This window comes from Capricornis sumatraensis, chromosome 8 (assembly GCF_032405125.1).
Source record: "Capricornis sumatraensis isolate serow.1 chromosome 8, serow.2, whole genome shotgun sequence".
NCBI lineage: Eukaryota > Metazoa > Chordata > Mammalia > Artiodactyla > Bovidae > Capricornis > Capricornis sumatraensis.
In genome coordinates, this window is record NC_091076.1 from 3,352,305 (window position 1) to 3,373,610 (window position 21,306).

General features: G+C 56.0%; 1 protein-coding gene across 2 annotated transcripts in view; it reads left to right on the forward strand.

Annotated features, from left to right (window-relative positions):
- Window positions 1-21,306, forward strand: part of SHANK2 (SH3 and multiple ankyrin repeat domains 2) — a 466,522-nt gene that overhangs the window by 296,176 nt on the left and 149,040 nt on the right. For both annotated transcript variants that reach the window (XM_068976951.1, XM_068976952.1), the window contains 2 exons: window positions 11,579-11,661; window positions 13,225-13,349. In XM_068976951.1, the coding sequence (XP_068833052.1) occupies window positions 11,579-11,661; window positions 13,225-13,349 (208 nt within the window). The remainder of the gene's footprint in view (window positions 1-11,578; window positions 11,662-13,224; window positions 13,350-21,306) is intronic.

Here is a 21,306-nt window from a genome sequence, read left to right on the forward strand (position 1 = left end):
GCCCACCATATCTGATGGGAAGCTGTTTTTGTAAATAAAGTTTCACTGGGACATAGCCCCGCCCAGTCACTTACATAGCATCATGGCTGCCTTTCAGCCACAGCGAGCAGAATGAGAAGCTGCAAAGAGGAACCACATGGCCCAGAAAACCTGAACTGTCTACTCTCTGGCCCTTCACAGAAAAAGTCTGGCAACCTCTGATCTAGACGCTTGCCGAGCTCCTTTCAAAGGGGCTCCATCCACCTGAAAATGTGCCTCCTTCCCCTTTGGAGAGACTTTTAGAAAAAAACTTCCCCTTCAGTGATCTCATCTCAGCCTCAGCACTTGGAACAAAAATAAAGTGTTCCTGTGGCGGGAGGTTGGTGGTCCGGGGTGGACAGGAGCGGTGGCCAGACCCTCGCCTCCAGCCAGGCCTGACCTCAGAGGTCAGTGCCCTCCCGGTTGGGCGGGTGAGCCTGACGCAGGGAGCTGTGAGCTCAGGGTGAATCCCCCAGCCCCTCACCCCACCGGGGTTCCACCTCCTCTCCAAAGCTGGGGTCACCGAGCGACACCCACGCTCAATCTGATTTGGTGGCTTTGTCACTGTGGACAGCGCCTACCTCCCACAGAGGGACTCGGGGGCCGGCCTTGCCAACCAGGCTCAGCGTCTGTCCCTCGGCCCACTCAGCATGCTCTTTGGGGGCAAACTCGAGGCCGACAGATGGGCGCCTGGCCTGTCATTGGGATCACCAGAGGAAGAGGAGTCACGGCGGCCCCTTTCTGCACTCCCAGAGAAATGCCAGGCGCTCGAGCTGTTCCCCTGGTTTCTTCAGGCCTTTGGTTTTTGCTTTTTTTTTTTTTTTTTTTTGAAGAACATTCAGTTCAGGGTCAAAGGCCAAGGTTGACGGGTTGGCCAGCTCTGCAGCCCTGAGCAAACCTTTCCCCCACCAGTTCATGGACTCGCATAATGATCCCACCTGCCTGGAGCGTGCTGAGGGTCTCAGGGAGCAGCAGCCTGGGGGAGCGGCTTAAACAGGGCCAGGGGTGCCACGCTCCCCCTGCAGATGGCTGAATGGGGGCTAGCCATCTCTTCCTGATTTGCCTGGGACCAGCCTGGTCTTAAAACAGAGAGACCCCATGTCTGAGGAAACCCCTCAGTCCCCAGGTAGCCCAGGACATGGGTCACCCCGTTGGCATCACAGGCCGGACGCAAGAGTCCCGGGCTGGGTTTCATTCACTGCGTCAGTGAGCATCGTTTACATGGCTGCTGGCATGGTCTAATCTTCCCTTTGGCAGATGGGAAAACCCAAGCCCAGAGTGGGTGAGCGTCCTGTCCAAGACCCTATTACCAGCCTTTGCCGTAGCCAGGACTAGAAAGTGGGCTAGAAAATGAGGCGGGAGGACCAGGCTCTAGCCTGAGGGCACTCACTCACTCCTGGGAGAGTAGATCCCAGTGAGGCCGGAGCAGGGAGAATGAGGAGGAGCCCCGGGGTTCAGATCACGAAGGGTCTTAGACACGGTGGGAAACGGGGTTTTTTTACCCAATTCTGATCGAAGCTGTGGGAGTATTTTAAGGGAGGAAGCTATGACCTGATTTAAAGTTTTTATAATAAAGAATGCATTCAGAGGAGACTTGACGGCAAGCTTCTGTGGTCCTCGGGTGAAAGATGCTGGGGCCTCGGGATTTGGGGAGGTCAGGACAGGTGTGTGAATGCCGACAGTGTCCGTGTCCTTGCTGATGGCATTTGCTGATGGATTGGGAGGGAACAGGGGCTTCAGGAAGACTCCTCAGGTCAGGGTTGGCAGCTGGGTGTGCTGCCTCCCACCTGCACGGGCACCCAGGCCCTTTTCCTCTGGTCCTGGCACCCGGAGCATCTTTTCCCTGGGTTCTGGAGTGCCCATCCTGCAGGGCTGAGCTCCCCTCTCTTCTGGTGACACACCCTCAGCCACTGCTCGTGGGACAGCACGCAGCATCTACACAGGCAGAGCCCTGGGGGCCCCCGCCACTCCGAGAGCACAGGGAGGTGCCTGGGCGTCCCTCCCGGGGGCCCCCTTCCTCCTGGACTCCTGACTCGCTGGCGTGTCCTGCTCTGAGTGAAGCCCCGTGGCGGCTGTGCAGGCTCGCCTCGCTTTGTGGCCCCTTGCTTTATCGTGTGTTTGACAGCTTGAAGGTTTGCGGTCACTCTGTGTCCAGCGAGTCTGTTGGTGCCATTTTTCCAACAGCAAGCATTCGCTCACTTCTTGTCTCCACGGTGGGTCTTCCCAGGTGGCGCTGGTGGTAAAGAACCCGCCTGCCAATGCGGGAGATGCAGGAGACACGGGTTCAATTCCTGGGTCGGGAAGCTCCCCTAGAAAAGGAGGTGGCATCCCACTCCAGTGTTTTTGCCTGGAAAATCCCATGGACACAGGAGCCCGGAGTGGACTATGGTCCATGGGGTCGCAAAGAGTTGGACACAACTGAGCGACGAACACTTCTGTCTTTCTGTCTGTCTCCGCGTCGATTCTTCAACATCTGAAACTTTTTCATGGTGATCACAGTTGCTACAGTGACCCGGCTTCAGGGATCTCTGTTACTGTCACTTTTTTGTGGTGATCACAGTTGCTGCAGTGGTCCGGCTTCAGGGATCTCCGTTACTGTAACTTTTTCATGGCGATCACAGTTGCTGCAGTGACCCGGCTTCAGGGATCTCCGTGTCACTGTTGCAGAAAGACTGCAGCTCTCCTGGCTCAGATGATGGTCAGCGTGCTTTAGCGACGAAGTTGTTTGTATTCCTTATTTATTTGTTTGGCTGTGCCGGGTCTTCGCGGCTGCGGGGCTTTTCTCTCGCTGTGGCGAGTGGGAGCTGCTCTCTAGGTGCGGTGCGCCGGCTTCCCTCCTTGTGGCGGCTTCTCCTGGTAGGGAGCACAGGCTCTGGAGCTTTGGAGCTTCAGCAGGTGCAACTCCTGGGCTCTAGAGCGCAGGCTCAGTAGCTGTGACGCACGGGCTTACTTGCTCCGCAGCAGGTGGGATCTTCCCGGGCCAGGGAGAGAGAACCCCTGTCTCCTGCAGGGGTATTCTCAACCACTGAGCCACCAGGGAGGTCCTGAAGCATTTTTAATTAAGGTCTGTGCATTGCTTTTTAGGCATAATGCTTTCACACACTTCGTGGACTGCAGTGTCGTCTAACCATCACTTTTAGAGGCACCGGGAAACCAAGCGCTAGTGTGCCTCCATTTCCACATTCACTTTATTTCCGCGATCTGGAACGGAGCCCCCAGTACCTCTGAGGTCTGCCGGTACCTTTATAAGGAAGGAAGCCTGGGGGCACTCTGCTGACGTCACCGGCAGATTCTCCTACCTGCTGATGTCGCTGGCAGATTCTTTTATGTAGGGAGCGGGTAAAAATATTTCAGTTTACAGTGAACGTTTTCAGAGTGAACGCCTCAGGTAGCTTCTCACCAGCTGATCAAGTCTGCCACCCTCTCTTGAATGTCACACTCTGCGCTGTGTGCTTTTTATTATTATTATTATAGTTGATTTAGAGTGCTGTGTTAGCTTCAGGTGTATAGCAAGGTGAATTCGTGAAATACATACAGACACACACACACTTTTCCAGACTCTTTTGCTTTACAGATTATTACAAGATATCAGATACACTTCCTGTGCGGTACAGTAGGTCTTCCTTGCCTGTTTTATATATACTGGTGTGTATCTGTTAATCCCAAACTCCTAGTTTCTTTTTGTATTTACCCCGCTTCTTACCCCTCTGTGATGTTTCAAGGCTGCAGTTGACATCCAAGGTTACAGAGCTGGTTTGGTGAAGTCAGAACCCCCTCCCCAGGCCTTTCAGGTTCCTGTGCAGCTGTTTTCCCGTTTCGATCGCATTTCTATCCCTCTCCTGGGAGCGGTGATCACCTCCCGTCGTTTCCGCCGTCCCTGTCTCCTCCACCAGCCACTTGGCAGGTAACATAGCCGAGTTGTGCTTGGGAGATGCTTTGTGGTGATTTATCACAAAATAACGAGACAATTTAATTTGAATCAAGTTCTTTGCACATTATTGCTTCTATTAGGAAAAACTTGTCGCTGTTTATCATGTTAGCGATGAGCAGGGTGATGCCGCGATCTTCTCGGGCAGGGATGGTTCTGATTCAGTGTTCTGAATCACCTGTCTGAGAAACGGCTCCCGTAAGAGCACATCTCTGCAGATCGGGGCTGTGAGTTCCGCGGGGACGGCCCGTCATCCACACCCGTGAGGCTGAGATGATGCCACTCTGTGGACAGGGCTCCCAAGAGCCGGGAGCCATGTCACTGCGAGTGAACTGGCCACCTTCGTCATCACAGAGGAGCCGTGCACCCAGGTGGCCTGGGCTTCCTTCCTGTCCCCTGGGAATTAGGGCCTCTTCCTGCTCACACGAGTCAGGGAGGCGGGGGCACCAAGCACCCTCCAACTGGGATGCAGGAAGCAGGATTCAGGGAGAGTGGCGTGTGTGGCCGCAAGCTGAGAGGTGCCCCTTTGGAGGTGAGTGGCAGGTGACTGAGGGACCCTTCCCACCCACTCACGGCCCACTCACCCTTCCCAAGGACTAGGACGTGGCCCCGCCTGCCCATGGAGCCGTCCCTCTGGGTCACCCCACCTCCAGGGAGCCAGGCCGCTCGCCCACGCCTGGCATCTCTGCCCAGCTGGGCCACCTGTTGAGGTCCCAGGCATCCCCCTCAGAAGAGCTGACAGGCTGTTTAGCCTCATCTTCCCTGATTGGCAGAGCCCAGAAATTTCTAGGACAGCCACTGCCATTCAGTCCCCAGAGGCCCCTCTTTCTAACGGTGTCCCAGTTCCCAGCTCCATCAGGCTCTGTCACCGGAATGCATTTCCACGGGGAATGATGTAGACAGAGCTTCTCTCGGGCTCGGCTTCCCTGCCGTGGAGGGGAGCCCGCCCCCCGACAGCTGCTCCAGGAAGGAGCTTTCGGAGATGATACACATTCCATCACTCTCCCAGGCTCTTCCCAGGCATGGCTGCCCCCACAGCCTCCGCCACTTCCAAAAGACCACCCCACCCACCCGCTGGGGCCCTGCGCCCTGCATTCCACTGCCCCAGCCAAGATCCAATCAGCCGTGTTCATCACACTCACAGCCCACCTTCAGCGTACCTTCTTAGCACACACACACGAATGCTGAAATGATCTTGGCAGTTCTGCCTTTGGACCCATCTTCCTGTGAGTCAGTCATTGCAGGAAGACCCCCCAGTGGCTTCTGGGGTTTCGTCGCCTTGAGCCACCTCTCCGAGAAGTCTCTCCCAGTGAGAAAATCCGTCCCGCAGGTTGTTTTCACTTGCGAGGATGTGTGACGGATACGAAACTTAGCGCGTAATGAAGTTGACCTCATGTTCGATTTCAGAGACACTTCATTAAACACAGACTCATTTCCTTGCTGTTTGCTGTTTGGATTTGGGGGTAAGTGGGTTTTCCTTTCCAGCTTGCAGACATGTTTGTGGGGTCCTCAGAGCTTGGAGGCTGCTGGGGACTGGGCTGTAGGGCCCAGTGGCCGAAACCACCCTTCTGCCTGCAAAGCTGAAGGGGGTCAGCGCTTCTCACTGAGGCCCCCGCATCCAGGGCATGTGCCTGTCCAGTGTCCTCGTCGGCCACAGGGCTCGGGCCATCTCCACACCCTGTAGCTTCTCCTGCTGGTGCCTGGGGAGAGCTGTGACGCCAACTACAGCGGACCTCTGTGTGTGACGCGCTGAGCAGGAAGCACGGCTGTGGGACACGTTTAAGCCGAGCTTGCATTATCCTAGCGGGATTCTAGGCCTGGCTGGGAAAAGGCTAGCTTGGAAGTAGTGGATCAGCTGCTTGCTATCATTTTGGCCCTAGGTCATACGGGGGGAAGCAGGCGCTTTTCTGGTTCTGCCTGAAGCTGAATCGCAGCCTCAGGCCACCCCTGGACTCTGTCCAACCCTCAGCCACGGCCCGGTGTGATCGGCCCCTTCTGCCTTGCAGGTGGGCCTCAGGACCTTTGTCTCTGAGGTTCTCTCTCTGCCTGGAATGTGCTCCTCTTTCTCTGTCTCCTTCCAGCCTCCAGCGCACTCACTCCTATTCACGCGTTGGTCTTCCTCCTACAGGAAGTCCTCTTGCCCTGTTCGGGTTCACATAGCACCGTATCCTGCACATTTGTGTCACAGTTAGACTCATATGTGACTTCCCACTTTCTCTGTGTGTGAGTTTCCTGATGCTGCTGTAAAATGACCACAGACTGAGCAGCTCCAAACAGCAGAAATGTACTCTCTCCCAGTTCTGGGGCGGGAAGTCCAAGATCAAGGTGTCAGGCTCCGGGGAGGCCCTGTCCTCCTCTCTTCCAGCTTCTGGTGTTTGCCAGCAGTCTTGGTGCTTCTTGGCTTGTGGCTGCGTCCTCCGCCTCTGCCTGTCTTCACACGGCCTTTTCTCCCCTGAGCTTATCTCCCATCTCTCTCTTTTCTCTTCTAAGGAACAGTCGTTGGATTTAGGGCCCTCACTAAATGATCTCATCTTGACATCCTTAACTTATTACATCTGTAAAGACCTCATTCCCAAATGAAGTCACATTTACAGATGAGGGAGCTGGACTTCAACTTGATTTGGGGGTCTACCATTCAACCAACCCTACCCTTCCTTGACATGTCTACAAATGTTAGACTAGGTCTGGCTTGTTCCCTCCAAAAAATGCCAAATAACCAGTCTGTTGGCTGACCCTTAGTAGGTATTCAGTAAGGAATGAAGGTGTCAGTCACTCAATCGTGTCTGACTCTCTGTGACCCCGTGGACTGTAGCCCACCACGTTCTTCTGTCTGTGAAATTCTCCAAGCAAGAACATTAGAGTGGGTTGCGATTCCCTTCTCCAGGGGATCTTCTTGACCCAGGGATCAAACCTGGGTCTCCTGCGTTGCAGGTAGATTCTTTACCATCTGAACCACCATAAAAATGACTGCATGGATTAATGAATTAACATGGTAGCTTACCCTTGGCCACAATTGTTTCTGAACTTTAATTCAAGCCCAAAACCTAATCCCAGTAGAGCAGGGAAGAAACGGAGCTGTTTGATTTGTCCAGGTGAGGCCATCTGGTCTATCCCAGCCGTCCTTGTGTTCAAAATTCAAATGCCCACAACGAGCCCTCCCACGTGGGGCAGGGCAGACAGAGCCACCCCAGGGCCGACCTGCTCACACATCTCGGCCGCCGGGGCCTGGCTTCCTGTGGCTTCAGGTTTACACCTCCTCCAGGACCAGACACCACTGCCAAGGGAGCTTGTTCAGTGACTGACAAATCCTAAATGCCAGCTGTCATCGCTGGCATCTCCACCATCTGGACCCAAGCGAAGCACAGCCTTCCCTTTGTGGGGCCACAGTTAAGGCCACTTGAGGCCCGGCCACCTGCAGTCTTGCAAGGCAGATGCCAGGGGAGTCTTCAGGCCTGCTGGTGGGGTGGGGACCCTGAGGCCCTCTGTGTGGCTGACCGTACTCCCGCCTCACTCCAGGTGTGTTCAGCACTCTCTGCTGCCACGTGCAGGACTGTCGGGGGTGGAAACATGAAAAGCTGGCACAGCCGCTACCATGTGGCTCCCAGGAGATTACAGCACAGGGTCGTGTCTCCCGGTGCTGATGTGGTCCTATGAGGCTGCCTCCTGCCTCCACGGCAGCCCAGCCCCCAGGGCAGACATGCGCCTAAGGACACTGCGCACATTCTGTGCATCTACGGCCTCTACTCCCTCTTTGCATGAACTTGAAAAGGGTGCCTGCCCCTTTGTCAAGGCCTTTACTTTCAGCTGAGAGCCGAAATCACCACCATAAACAGATGGTTCTATGACGGCCGTGATCGGATGGTAGCCTCTGTACTTGTTCTGTGCACAACCTGCACAGCTGTGCTTGGCGGGCTGAATGCCCACCACCTTTGCCTTCCGTGGCTCCCACTGTCAAGAAGCTTCCAAAAGAGGGTCCGTTTGGGGTACGTTAAAGTGCTCTCCTGCCCTGTTCAGGAAACACGTTTGAAGAGAGCACAGCTGGAGTACGGATTTTCTTCATCACACAGAATCTCACCAAGAGTAGATGTTGTGCCCTGTAGGGAGATTCAGAGAGAATGGGCATGATGTTTGCCCCTGAGGAGCCCACAGGTGACAGCTTCGCAGGTGAGAAGGACCCCACCAGAGGCTTGGGCGAGGCTGGAGGGGACCCCCTTGTACAGACTGTGCGGGGGCCCCTTGTTAGGAGGATTTGGAAGGAAAGAGACTCTCATTTGGGGAAGGCTCCTTCTTGAGGCCCGGGGTGTGGGATTTCCCAGTTGGAGCCCGTGCCCAGGGATTGTGCCATTGAGACAAAATCGGAATGCGCACTTGTTTCAAGGGAATGACTCTTGTGTTGGAGTTTCTATTGCTTTTCACCGATTGCTACCGAGATTGCGGGTTTCCATCAGCCTGAGCCTGCCTTTCCACTTCCTAGGCCTAGCGAGCTGCATACAGTAGGCACTCACAATGCTGGACTGCCCTGCCCTCTGTGGATAACGCGGACTGGCCCGGAGACCTCTTCACTCGAAACCCTGTGGTCTCCCTTCAGCCCCTGACGCGGCCACCCCTGTTCTCCACGCTGTGTTCCTTGCCCATTTTGCTCCATTCCACGTGGCGCCATGCTGGATAACCCCCAGGACGCAGTCACAGTCTCCTGGGGAGAGCCGCGCGTGGCAATGCTGATGAGAGCACTTCTCCCTGTTGTAGGGGGGCACTGCCCTCACCTGCTCCGCAGAGTCCCTGCAAGGAAGGTATGAGTGCTCCCACTCTGCAGATGGGAAAAGTGAGGTCTGATAAGCTAAGCTGGTAAGTGCCTGGGTCAGGATTCAAACCCAGGTCTGTCTGTGAATGAAATTGAGATGGGTCGTGATGGGCAGGGAGCCAGGGACTGTTCAGTTCCTGAACTAATGCAGGAAAGAAAAGTTCAGACTGTCCCTCATATCAGAGATGAAGGAGTCTGGTGTTTCCTCAGCAAGCAGGATGACACAGACACACAGGTCGGGGCAGCCTACCTGGGCTCAGGTGGGGTCTTTGCTAACCCCTCCTGAAGTCCACAAGGCATGCCTTGCTATTATTCCCACTTTGCCAAGCGGGACCCTGAGGTTCCAAAGGTCGGAGTGCCCCTGGGGTCAGAGCAGAGCCAGGATCCAAGCTGGGCCCTGTGTGACACCACCCACCACGCCCGACGCCCCTGCCCTGTGCGGCCAGTGGGGAGGATGCCAGCCGTATCCAGACAGCCACACTGTCCCCAACAAGCTCCCCCAGCATGGGGGACAGCTAAAAGGCTGTCGGGGGGTGCTGTCTGTGCGGTGGGCAGAGGAGCTGGCCCACGGTAGGGCCTCATGATGGAAAGTGGAACAGGTTTGCCTTGGAGCCAGGCAGAGACGGGTGTCGGGGGCCACATGGGTCCCCAGGGAACCGCAGGGCTCCGGCCCCTCAGAGTGGGCATCGTTGTGGCAGGGTTTCGAAGAGCTCCTGCAGGGGGATGAGCAGGGGCAGAAGGCAAGGCTGCAGCAGCCTGGGGAAGCGGCCCGAGTGGGTGGCGGGCTTGTACCTGAGGAGCCCTCCAGCTTGAGGCGTTCACGGGTGGGCGGGAGACAGTTGCGTCTGTGTTCTGGTTGAGGAAGGCACAGGATGGAAAGTGGAGAGGCTAGTTGGGGGGGTCCGCTCCCTCGAGCACCGGGTGCCCAGCTCTGCCCCACCCCCTCCTGCGGATCCCAGGTGCTGGCTCCCCACCAAGTGGATGGCGGTTAACCCAATAGCTCCCTGGGGCTCTCGGTCCCACCGCAGGCTGTGGGCATCCTCCAGTCTGACCTCATGGGAGTCCCGGGAGGCCTGCGGCTTGTTCTCAGCATGCTGTGATGTAGGGGCCTGAGGCTCAGAGAGCCAGGTCTCCGACTAAGGCCAGGCCAGCACGTGACCTGCCCACAGGCTCCCAGGCCTGGGCTCCTGGCCATGCTCAGCCCTCATCTGGCGAGCCGCAGGGGCTGAGCTCCCAGGCCTAGGGTTCCTGCACCGACCCGCCAGGCTGACCCCGCGGCGGGAGGCAGAGCCAGTGCCCAGGGACTCAGCCCCTCCTCCCAAGTTCCTAGACCACCCTGGACTGCAGCCATCCGGGATGGTGCAGTCTGCCGCGCTGGCCCCTTCCTGGAGGATAGGGTCACACCCGTGAGTTCCTTTGTGCGGCCTCCGATGTGCGGGCTGAGGGCTCAGGAGTGGGGCAGGACACCTGTGTGTCCTCGGGCCGCAGCCCCCCACCTCTAGGGAGCTCCCGGGCTCCTCCATCCCTGCAAGGCAATGTTCTCCGTTACTGCCCAGCGCTGGGTCCCAGCAGCCCTGTCCTTCCTCCTCCTGACTGCCCACCCGGGCTGCTCCCGCAAAGCTGAGGCCGAGGCCTTCCTGCAGGTGGCAGACCCAGCGCTGGGCAGAGCTGACCTTCAGTCCCGGGACCTGGAGCCCCGTCCAAGCGATCCCAGTCGGCATCCTGGGCCTCTCCCTCGGGGCCGGGGCCCTTCCCCCTCACCCTGCCCTCCCACCAGCCAGCCCCTAAGGACCCTGGAGAAAGCCTCCTCTCTGCCCCACCCCCACCCCAGCGTCCCTCCCCCTCCCCCCTGACTTACTTCCGGGGCAGCGGGGACTCCTGGAGGGAGGCAGCCCCGGAAGGGGGGGGGGGGGTCCGCGGGGTTCCCCGGGGTTCCCCTGTTCCCGGTGATGGGTGCTGCGGGACGGCAATCAACTGGCGACGCGCCCGTCCTGTGGATGGTGGGAGGCTTTGGCGACCGAAGCAAAGTTGGAGCTTTTCGGGTTTCTTTCCTTTAAGAAAAAAGCTGTGCCAACCGGCGGCTGGTGTGGCTGCAGGGGGCGCCCGCAGCCCCTTCCTCCCCACCGCCCCCCGCCCCAAGGAGGCCGGGCTGGAGTGACCTGCCCCCTTCCGCTGGAAGCCCCCCCTCCCGCCCGCCGGCCGCCCCCTCCGCGGGCCTGCGGTTCCTCTGCGCGGCCGGCGTGACGCCGCCGAGCCGCCAGCAGCCTTGTGGGCTCCGCGCAAGAGCGAGCGGGGCCCAGCGCGCCCCCGGACCGGAGGGAGGGGTCGCCGCGCCTCCCGGGGCGGCCGCGGCTGCAAGGGAGCGCAGAGAATCGGCGGCTTCTGTACAAAAAAAAAAAGCCTTTCGGGAAGAAAAGAAAAAGGAAAACCGCTGCCTCATGTCTCCGCCGGCCGAGGGCCCCGCGCCGGCCAGGGCGCCGCGTGCGGCCGGGCCCCGCGCGCGCCGCGCCCCCCGCGCCCGCGGGCCGCTCGCCGTGCCGGGGCGCCCGGGGCCCGCCCGCGCCGCCGCCGCCGCCGCCGTGCATGACTCCTGCCTCCCGCTCGCGCCCGCTCCGCCCGGCCCCCCGCTCCGAGCCCGCCCCTCCCGTTAGCCTGCCCCCAGCTGCCTCCGCTCCTCCTGCGCCGGCTCGCCGTCTCCACGCTGCCTGCCTGGGTCGGGCGAGCTGGGGTGATTAATTGGCTACGATGATGAACGTCCCCGGCGGAGCCTCGGCCGCGGTGATGTTGACGGGCTACAATAATGGGCGCTGTCCCCGGAACTCTCTCTACAGCGACTGCGTTATCGAGGAGAAGACCGTCGTCCTGCAGAAGAAAGACAATGAGGGCTTCGGATTCGTGCTCCGAGGGGCGAAAGGTAAGAGCCGGCGGCTCCCTGCCTGGGTGCCTTCACGTGTGTGTGTCTGTGTGTGTACACGCCTGTATGAAAAACGTTCCCCAGCTCAGAAAGAAGCCCTTTTCCTGGGGGTACTCGGTTGCTAGACAACCATGTTCTTCCACATCCTGCCTTTTTAAACACCGGAGCTTCCTTTAGGAATATTTCCAATTTTCTGTACACAGTATTGCTCCGAACAAGCTCCTTCTCCTCCCTCTCTTTCCTCTTTCTCTCTCCCTCCCCCCACTTTTTTTTTCTTTAATTCATGGGTTTCGTCTATTTTGTGGCTTGGTTCAGTCCGGTTGTGACTGGCTTCAGAGCTCCTGGTCTCAGTCGCCCAGAATTACCCAGTCCCGAGTTCCCTTCGGGGATTTCCAAAGTGCCCCGTTCTGGGAGTGGGCTTCAGCCCCTGAGTGCGGCAGGCGGCCGGGTGCCCGCCTCTAAGGTGACTTTGCAAAGGGAATGTGGCAAGATGGTCCCCTCGCCGTGGCCCAGCCAGCAGCACACGCGTCACGTGGTCCACAGTGGGGGGCTCCGGGAACCTGGTCCGCGGCAGTGCGGCCCCCCGCAGCCCTGAACTCTGGAGGGCCCCCCCTGCCAAAATGAAACAAAATGGCATCGCCTCCCTGTGAGAGGAGACATCTGTGCCCCGCGTGTGTGGGGAAACCATGTACAAGTTTGATCTCGGAGCCTCGGGGCTGCGGTGGGGGGGGGTCCCGCACTGTGCTGCGGGGAGGAGGCCTCCTGCCCTGGAGCCAGCCCCAGCTGCTCCAGGCTCCGGCTGCCCAGGCAGCGGCCCGTCCACGGGGAGGGGGAGATCCTCTGCCCCGGTGTGTCCGTGGCTGTGTGGAGTCTCCCCTCCCCCTGCCCCCCACCCCAGCCCCTCGGGACCACCCAGGAGCGTCCACCTCTTGCCCCAGAGTTTGGCTCCCAGGCTCTGGGCCCCCCTGCCCCGGAAGCCAATGCTGGCTCTGCTGAGCAGCGGGGACCCAGCCCTCCCTCGGACGCTGGCCGCAGAGTGGCCAGAGGGAGCCGGGCTTCCGGCAGAGAGGGCTCATGAGCAGATTCCAAATCTGCAGCCACCCACTGGGTCAGCGTTCTGTCCCGTCCACGCTCCAAGTTGAATTCCCTTGGTTGCGAGTCTACGTGGATGTAAATTTGGCAAGCGGTTCAGTGTGGTGTTTCTGTAGCTCCATGTGGTTATGGGGGAACTTTTCCATTTTTAGAACTGAAAATGTTTAGTCACTGATGCTTTTAAAGAAAATGACAGACGTGTACATATAGACCTGGACCGGGGAGCACGGTATCCCATGTGTCTTCAGCACAGAGGCCGAGAGGCACCAGGAAGCAGTCGGGTCCATTGCTTGAGTTGGTGTCAGCCCATGACCATGAGTGTCAGCCCCTTCCCAGGGGAGAGCTGGCCTGGGCCACCCGCTTCCCACGGAGACACGAGGCCTGCTTCCACCCAGGGTCCCGTGGGAGGCCTGGGCTACCAACCTGCAAACATCTCCCAGCCTTGTAACGAGGTACACCTTGTCTTCCCAGCGGATACGCCCATCGAAGAATTCACACCCACGCCGGCGTTCCCGGCCCTGCAGTACCTGGAGTCTGTGGATGAGGGCGGGGTGGCATGGCAAGCCGGACTGAGGACCGGGGACTTCTTGATTGAGGTAGGGACACTGGTGTTCGTCTCCTTTTGCCTGGGGAGAGCGCCGGCTCTCTTGGGGTTGGGTCTGTGATCTTGATGGTGTGGCCAGTGGTCCAGGCCGGGGGCACGTGTGGAGGCTGCCTTGGATGGGGGCTTCCTCGGCTGTTCCCACCTACGGTGGATGCCATTTCCTGCAGACAGCGTGTTGGGATTGTCTTTGAGGCCTTGGTTTTATCTCTTTGGAGGCTGGCAGTGTCTGCAGCTTGGCTGTTGATCTTGAAGTAGAAGGTAGAAGTAAGAGGAAGCTGGTTGCCCTGATGTCAGGGACCTGTGCCGATCTGTGGGTAGCTTAGCTGAGACTGTATGAACAGACCCAAGAGAAGCCATGGCCCACACTTGTGCCCCCAGGGCAGGTGGAAAGCACGGTGCCGTGGGTCTCGCTCCCGTGAGGTCTGTAATGTTGGTGGTTGAGAGTCTTGATTTTCCAGTCGAAGTAACTGGCCTGTCAGATGGGTGATGGTCTTCAAGGACTGAGGAGCCTGGGCAAGTCGGGTGGCTGGAGCTCATCGTGCCAAAAGGAAGCTTGTATATTTAGATGCTGTGAAAACCAGCTTTTGCTAATAGGTGAATGGAGGGAGCACTCTCTTCATTTAAAAACTCCCACTAGACGTGAGTTCCCAGCTACTTCAGTCTTACCTGGAGTTGCCATGTTGGTGTGCACGAGGTGCCAACCTCCTGGCACCCCTGAGCTCCCTGCCTTTTGCGGGTTTAGGTGTTACTTTCAAAGGAACGTGTTACTCTTTGGAAATATCAATAATAGAAGAATACGTTGTGCCTTGAAAATGTTCTAAGATGCTTGGTAAGTTTAGATGGCCCCCACTGGGAGTCCACGTTTCTGGGAAGAGCGTTCCTCGGGGCTCACCCTCAGCCCTGTCTCGTCTGCTCTGGAAAGGCACCGCAGGCGGGAAGACTGGGTGTGCGGTCTCAGCGTGGTGCTCAGGGCCTCCGCTGTGGGGCCGGCCAGATACCTGTTCATTCTGGAAAGGAGGAGATCCAGGCCATGGCGAGACAGCCGCTGGAAGCCGTTCGTCTCTGATATGCCTCAGCTTCCAAGAGTGCTTTCTGAGCTGCAATTCTGTTCATGATCTCCTGGGTGCTTCTAAGGAGGATGTTTCTAAGGATGGAAATCCAGAAGGAGAGATGCTGTTAGAAGAGAGACCCAGGTAAAATGGAGAAGGTGCTTTACCTTCTTCCAGGCATCATGTGTCGGTGTCCCTTTATGTGCTGGGGGGAAAAAAAAAGTCTATTTAAGTGATTACTGACCAATCAGAGCCTGGCTCAGATGAAGACTTGTGCTTCTTCAGGTTCTCATTTCTTTGAAACTGTGAAATGCATATCCAGCATGGTGGAGACTGGAGCCCGTGGTGATTTCACGGGTTAACTCGATTTGTAACCTCATGAAAATGCAGAGAGACTGGGCTGAATCATCTCCTGTAGGGTGCAGTTGTGATGTAAGTTCCTCTCCTGTGTGTGTGTGTGTCTGTGTGTGTCTGTGTGTGTGAGTGTGTCTGAGAGAGACAGAGAATCCAGTAGGGTGGCAAAGCTGTTGCTGATTCTTGGTTTTAAATTATAAATGAGGGCTGCAGATGCAGGAGCATTCCTGGTAGTGAGGCTCGTCGGATTGTTTCCTTGATAAACTAGTCAGTAAAGAGGCGTGGGGCAGCTGTGGAGCGTGTGCCGGGCCCACCCCTCTCCCAGGCAGCAGAGCCACGCTGGGTTGGCAGACGGGTCCACAGCGCTCGCCTGGGCCGGGGAAGAAGGCAGGCTGCCCGGGTCGGCTGGAGGGCTCCGTAGAAATCAGGAGCATGAAGAATTTGTGCCCTTCTGTTTTCAAAGCATCTCCTCTGACATTGCTTTTAACCTCTGATATGCAAACATGTTTGCCATTTTGGAACAGCTTTCATATTCCGGGTGACCTCTGAATTCCAGGATTCCAGGCATGGCTGGCCCAGAGCTGCCTTAAGGTTCTGTTGGTCTTCTTATGACCTGAAGGAGGAATGGGCCCCAGACAGCCCTAGGCCATAGCAGGCTGCGCCCCAGGGGTGCTCCTCTAAAGAGGGCACGGGGCAGGGGCACCCGGGGGGCAGCGCTGGGAACCGGCTCCTCCTGTTTCATGCCAAGGTTTCATTCATGGGGGCTCACAGATTCTCCTTCAGGTGCTTGGGTTTGAAAGACCGAGGCTCTCCATTGAGTTGGTTTCCTAGCTGCCCGATCGCAGCCCTGGAATAGTAAAATCACATATAGCCCCAGAGGTGCATGTTTTTTCCAACAGAAAATTTTTCTGTGATTTTCAGTGAAAAGCCTCAGCCTTGGAGAGATTGTTTTAGACAGACTCACGTGCCTTGATGGCTCTTTGGCTTGAATGGAAGCCATGCTGGAAGCTGGGGTTTCTAGGCTCTTGGTCAAGTGCAGGGTCCTGGCTTCAGGTTGCAAGTGTGGGCGAACTGGCCACATCCGTCCACATCCCTTCCTCCCACACACAAGCTTTCCTTTCTCTCTGCTGTTGGAAAGGAGCGCAAAGCCTGTCCGATATTTATTTTCTCTATAAAGACCCATGCAGCAGTTTGAACCTTGGGACCGAGGGGCAGCTTCTGAAGCGAATGCTCCCGCTCTAAAGTCTTCAGCGTCTCCCGAGTGTCATTTTCCCCTCTTGGACTTTGTCAGGATGCTCACACACAGGGCATTGACCCCTGTCAAGAAAGGTTTCCTTAATGCATGCGTTTCTGGGGTGCCCACTCTGTAAATTTTCCCTCCCTGCCCTGACTTTTGGGAAGAAGGAGCCCGTCTTTAGCTATTGGTGCTGTTTCTTTGATGACCACGCCCCTCCCCTCCCGCCGACAAGCCAAACTCTGAGTGGAGGTCCTTGGAAAAAGGCTGTCTTCCAGCCGGGGATGGGTCTTAGTGTGAGCCGTGTGGAAAGTTCCCTCAGGCTGGAGGGCAGCGAGTGGGTGCCCCGTGCATGGGGACGTTCAGACAGGTGGCTCCGCAGACCACGTGTGCTTACCATTCTCAGATCGGTTTGATGGGCCAGAGCCCCCTGGATGGCCGGTGACACTGAAGCTTCCCCAGAGAGCCCTCAGGGGTGGCGGGAGTGGGCAGAGTGGGAGCCGACTGTCCCTCTGGGAACTGGGGGAGGCGATGCTCGCGGGGTGGGCGGGGGCAGTGACAGCTCAGAGAGGGAAGCAGGTGGCGGAGTCAGGGCATGGTTCCTTGCTTGCAGGTCCAGTGTGAGGTTGGGCCACCATCCGGCCAGGAATGATTCAGGCCCACGTCTCTTTTGGTTAAAACAGGAAACCCAATTAAATACCGGCGGAGCTTGCCGGAGAGTTGAAGTTGGAGAGTCCAGAGGCAGAGTCCGCCTCAAGCGCAGTGTGTTGAACATAGTCCGTCTGCTGTTCCTTTGAGATTACCTGGGTGAAGGCTCCTCAAGCCCACAAGGTGGGGCAGGAGGAGCCGCTTGTGAGGAGTTGTCAGGAGGACGTAGATGTCACGGGTGACAGTTTCGCGTGGAGTAATTCAAGAGACCAGAGATGGGGATGTCGTTAGGATTCCTGCAGGGACTCAACAAACTGGAGCAACCCCCAGCCTTGCCCAGGGAAGCTCGGCTGGGCACCAGGGTCACCTGCAGATCTCCCAGAGACCCTGAAATCTGGGCTCAACCCATACCTACACGGTCAGAATCACGAGGCAGGAGCATCGGTGTTATTAGGGTGCTTCAGTGATGATGCCAGGGGTTCCAGTGGGCAGGCAAGATGAAGACCGTCTAGCCTCATCGTGGTGGCTACTTGAACCTTTTAATTTAGCATTCTAACAAAAATTGGAAGCAGGCACTGCACTTATCTCGTTGTCTCAAGACCAGGACTGGCTCTCCTCCGCAGACCTCCCCGTTTGGAGGCCTGAGCTTTGTTTCCTGCCTTACTTTAGTATAAACTGAAATATCTTAAATCTCAAAACTCACTCATGATACAGCTAAACAGTAAACATCGAAAGAGCAAACAGTGTTACAGCAAATACAACAACAGGCTCATATCCTTATTTATAATCACAGGTATGTCTGCCAGGCATCTCCCTGCACGTCCAGCCTTCATAGTAATCCCACAAAATAACATCCATGTCATCTCCATATTACAGGTGAGACTGGGGCTCAGGGAGGTTCAGTCACTTGCCCAGGGTCACACGGCAGGTGAACTGGAATTCCAACCCAGGCTGTGTGAGTCAAGAACACGACTGTTCAGAGATGCTGGGAGACGCTTTGACGCACTGGACGTGCGCATAGGCATGGAGTAAGAACAGGTACAAACGGTGAGATGCCAGTGTTACTTTCAAATTAGCAAACGCTTTTTTTTTTTTTATTACTATACCCATCGCTGGTAACAGCACGTCTAGGTTGCTACACGAAAGAATAAATTGCCATAAACCTTTTAGAAATCAATGTGACCGTGTGTTATAAGAACAATAAAGCTGAACCAGGAATTTTACATCTAGGAACCCATCCTAAGGGAATGATCTTAAAAGAGAAAACCAGGGTGAGATCACAGTGCCTCAAAGAGAAAGGGGTGGCAGTCACGGGGAATGGTTAAGGGGGTACCGTGCATCTGTTGTGGGTGTGAAGGAAAGCATCAAAACTTACGCTTGCAAGAAGTTCTTCCTACCGACAGGAAATAGTTGTCTTACATTAGGTGAAGAGGGAAGAATTGAAGTTATCTGCACAGCATCATCTGAATTGTACCACCTCGCCCCAAAATAACCATAGAAAAAAATAAGGAAAGAAAATGTTAACCCGTAGGTGATGGGATCGTGTGTGGCTATTTTCTGTTTGGCAGACTTCGCTCTGTTTCTCAGATTTTCTAGAATGACAATATTACTTGTTGACAGGGATTCATTTCATAAACAGCAAATTGTTCCTTAGAAGAAGCCGTCTCACGGAGATGAGCGCTGTCTCAGCCTCCCTGCCCCAGGAGGGACTGTTTGCTTTCAGGGCTGCACTTTTCCTGGGCATTAGTTATTTTCCTGGGGCTACCCCTCCCCAGCTCACGCAGCACTGGAGACTCCCATGGTTTTTGTGATTGTTGTCTTCATCCTGAAGTGGCCAATCTCGGTTTTGTGTTCATTTCCCTAAATAGGTTTTCCCTTGCAATTAAAGCAGGCAGCAATATCCTTCATCCTTGAAAAGTGATGCTTGAGTTTTCTAATTACTTTTCCTGGTATTAAATACTTGTACTAAAGATGGCCTGGAACTGTATTATAATCTCAGTTTGCGTTGAAGTGAGGACGCTGAGGGAGGCCCTGGTGTTTTCCTTAGGGGCCGTTTGAGTACCTTATGAAATGTTTGTCAGACTGCTGCTTGAGAACCCCGACTTGGAGAATGTCATGCAGACCCTAGAGCCTGTTTGTCCAAATCGTTACTTTCAGCCCAGCTGGAGGTGTAAACAGTTGTTACAACCTGGTGATGATCAGTCAGTCTCCTCAGCTTGAAAATTAAGTATTACAGGGAGGAGAGTAAATAAAGTCCAGGTGATTCCTGATGGGTGGTTCTGCCCGGCCGCAGTCGGCTCGCGTTCCCTGGGTCTCGGCATCCCTGTCAGCAAAATGGGTGGTTGTGTGAGCTCGGTCACCGGAAGCCAACTCCAGTCATCCCTGGGTGTGTCTGCGGGGAGCGGGGGGTGTTGATTCCAGCAAAATCTCCATGCCATGGCAGTCCTCTGTATCTGAGGGTTCTGTATCCACGGTGTGGAACCTGCAGGCATGGCCGACTGTGTATTCATTGAAAAGAGTACATGTGGACTCACAGTTCAAACACACGGTGCTCGGGGGTCCACTGTATGTCCCACCTGAGTTCTAAACAGGCGGGCAGCCGTTAGCTCGTCTTGTTGGCTGGGAGATCGTGAAAGGCCAGCAGCGCTGGGCATAGTATCCTGTCAGTGTTGGTTGCTGATCATCTCCTTGCCCTTCATCATCATTAATGATGCCTGACTCAGGAGATGAAGCCAGTGACAATGGGCTGAACCAGTAATAATGTCATACACAGAAAATAGACGCGGCTGCCGGTGGGGGTGCGGGGAGCGGGATGAAGTGGGGGTTGGGGTTAGCAGACACAAGCTGCTATATATAGGGTGGGCAGATAGCAAGGTCCTCCTGTACATCGGGGCTTCCCAAGTGGTGCCGGTGGCAGAAACCCGCCTGCCAGTGCAGGAGACGTGAGAGACGAGGGCTCGATCCCTGGGTTGGAAAGACCCCCTGGAGGAAGGCATGGCAACCCACTCCAGTCTCCTTGCCTGGAGAATCCTATGGACAGAGGATCCTGGTGGGCTACAGTCCATGGGGTCGCAAAGAGAGACGACTGAAGTGACTTAGCACAGCACTGTATAGTTAGGGAACTATATTCATATGCTGTGATAAGCCATCATGGAAAGTATATAAAAAAGAATGTGTAAATATGTATAACTGAACTGGGCTTCCCTGGTGGCTCGTGGGAAATGAACCCACCTGCCAATGCAGGAGACTCCGGTTCAATCCCTGGGTCAGGAAGATCCCCCGGAGAAGAAAACGGCAACCCACTGCAGTATTCTTGCCTGGACAGGGAGCATGGTGGCTATAGTCCATGGGGTCACAGAAGAGTTGGGCACGGCTTAGCGACTAAACACCACCACCGAAATAACTGGACCACTTTGCTGCGCAGCAGGGATTAACACAACATTGTAAATCGACTGTACTTCCGTAAAAAATAATGCTGTGACAATGACAGGTGGTTGTTACCGCTGTCCTTCCGAGCGTCTAGCCCTTACAGAGCACACCCACCATGGGCCAAGCACATACAGTTGGGCACTTCCGGCCAGGAGTGCACTGGCTGTAGCCTCCTGGTGCCTCCCGTGGAAGGGATGCCAGCTTAATACAGGCACCTGCCCCGCCCCACCCCAAGCCCCAAACATCCTTGGCAGGCATACCTTCAGATTTGGCTTGAATTTCTGCTCCCCGGGCACTCGCTGCCTTGCTCAATCCTGTTTTGGCACAAGCGTGCCTTTTAGGTAATCTTGGAATTTCTGCTCCTGATTCCCATTTTACCCTCTGGTGATAAATCCCAGGGCTGAGGCCAGAGCCCTTTGTGATTTCCCCAGTGCCAACATCCTTGTCAGCCATGCCACGTGGCTCACATTTCTCTATCCTGCCTTCCAGGACATCGTGAGAGGCTCTGTCACACGTCCTGCTGGTGGCCTGGGTGGCCAGGCCAGGAACTCTGCTACTCCCCTACCCCGCAAGATTCTCAGTATCTTATTTAAGTCATTTAAAATGGGTATTTAATTCAGTAAGTTGAAGAGCAAATCCTAGCTGATGTTAGCAGGAATCTAGGGCTACTGGTGAATTCTCAACCTTGAATCACATCAGTACTTTAATGGTCAAATTGTGTCCATTTCATGTTAAAGACAAGCAGGGCCCCATGGTTGTCCTGGGTCCCTCAGAACATGGAGTGTTTCTGTTCTGAAGCCCTGCAGCTTCTTGCTGTGCTAGTTTTGAAGGGCCCTGGGACCCCTGGCTAGCTTCCCACTCCAGCTCCCCAGCACCTCGGCTGCCAGCTCCTGAGCCACTGCAGGCGAGGAGGCGGTGGCCATCTTGATCTGCCTCTCTGTCCTCTTGCCTGGCCTTTGCTGAGGTCTGAGCCTCCAGCCATCTTCTCAGTGATGGTTGAGAAACATCCCTTTAGTAGCAAATAAAAGTGAGCACAGAGGAGTTCAGCTGATTCTGTTGTTTGCCTTCAGAAGATGCCAGTGCCCAGGGCAAACTGCTGTCATCCCAGTCTTTGCCCTCCAAGGCTCCTACCACTGGGATCTTTGCTGTCTAAGGCCATAGCACTGGGGTCTTTGCTCTCTGAAGTTTTAAAGAGGCCACTGTTCTAAGGGAAGTGCCCGGGAACCTGGACCCCT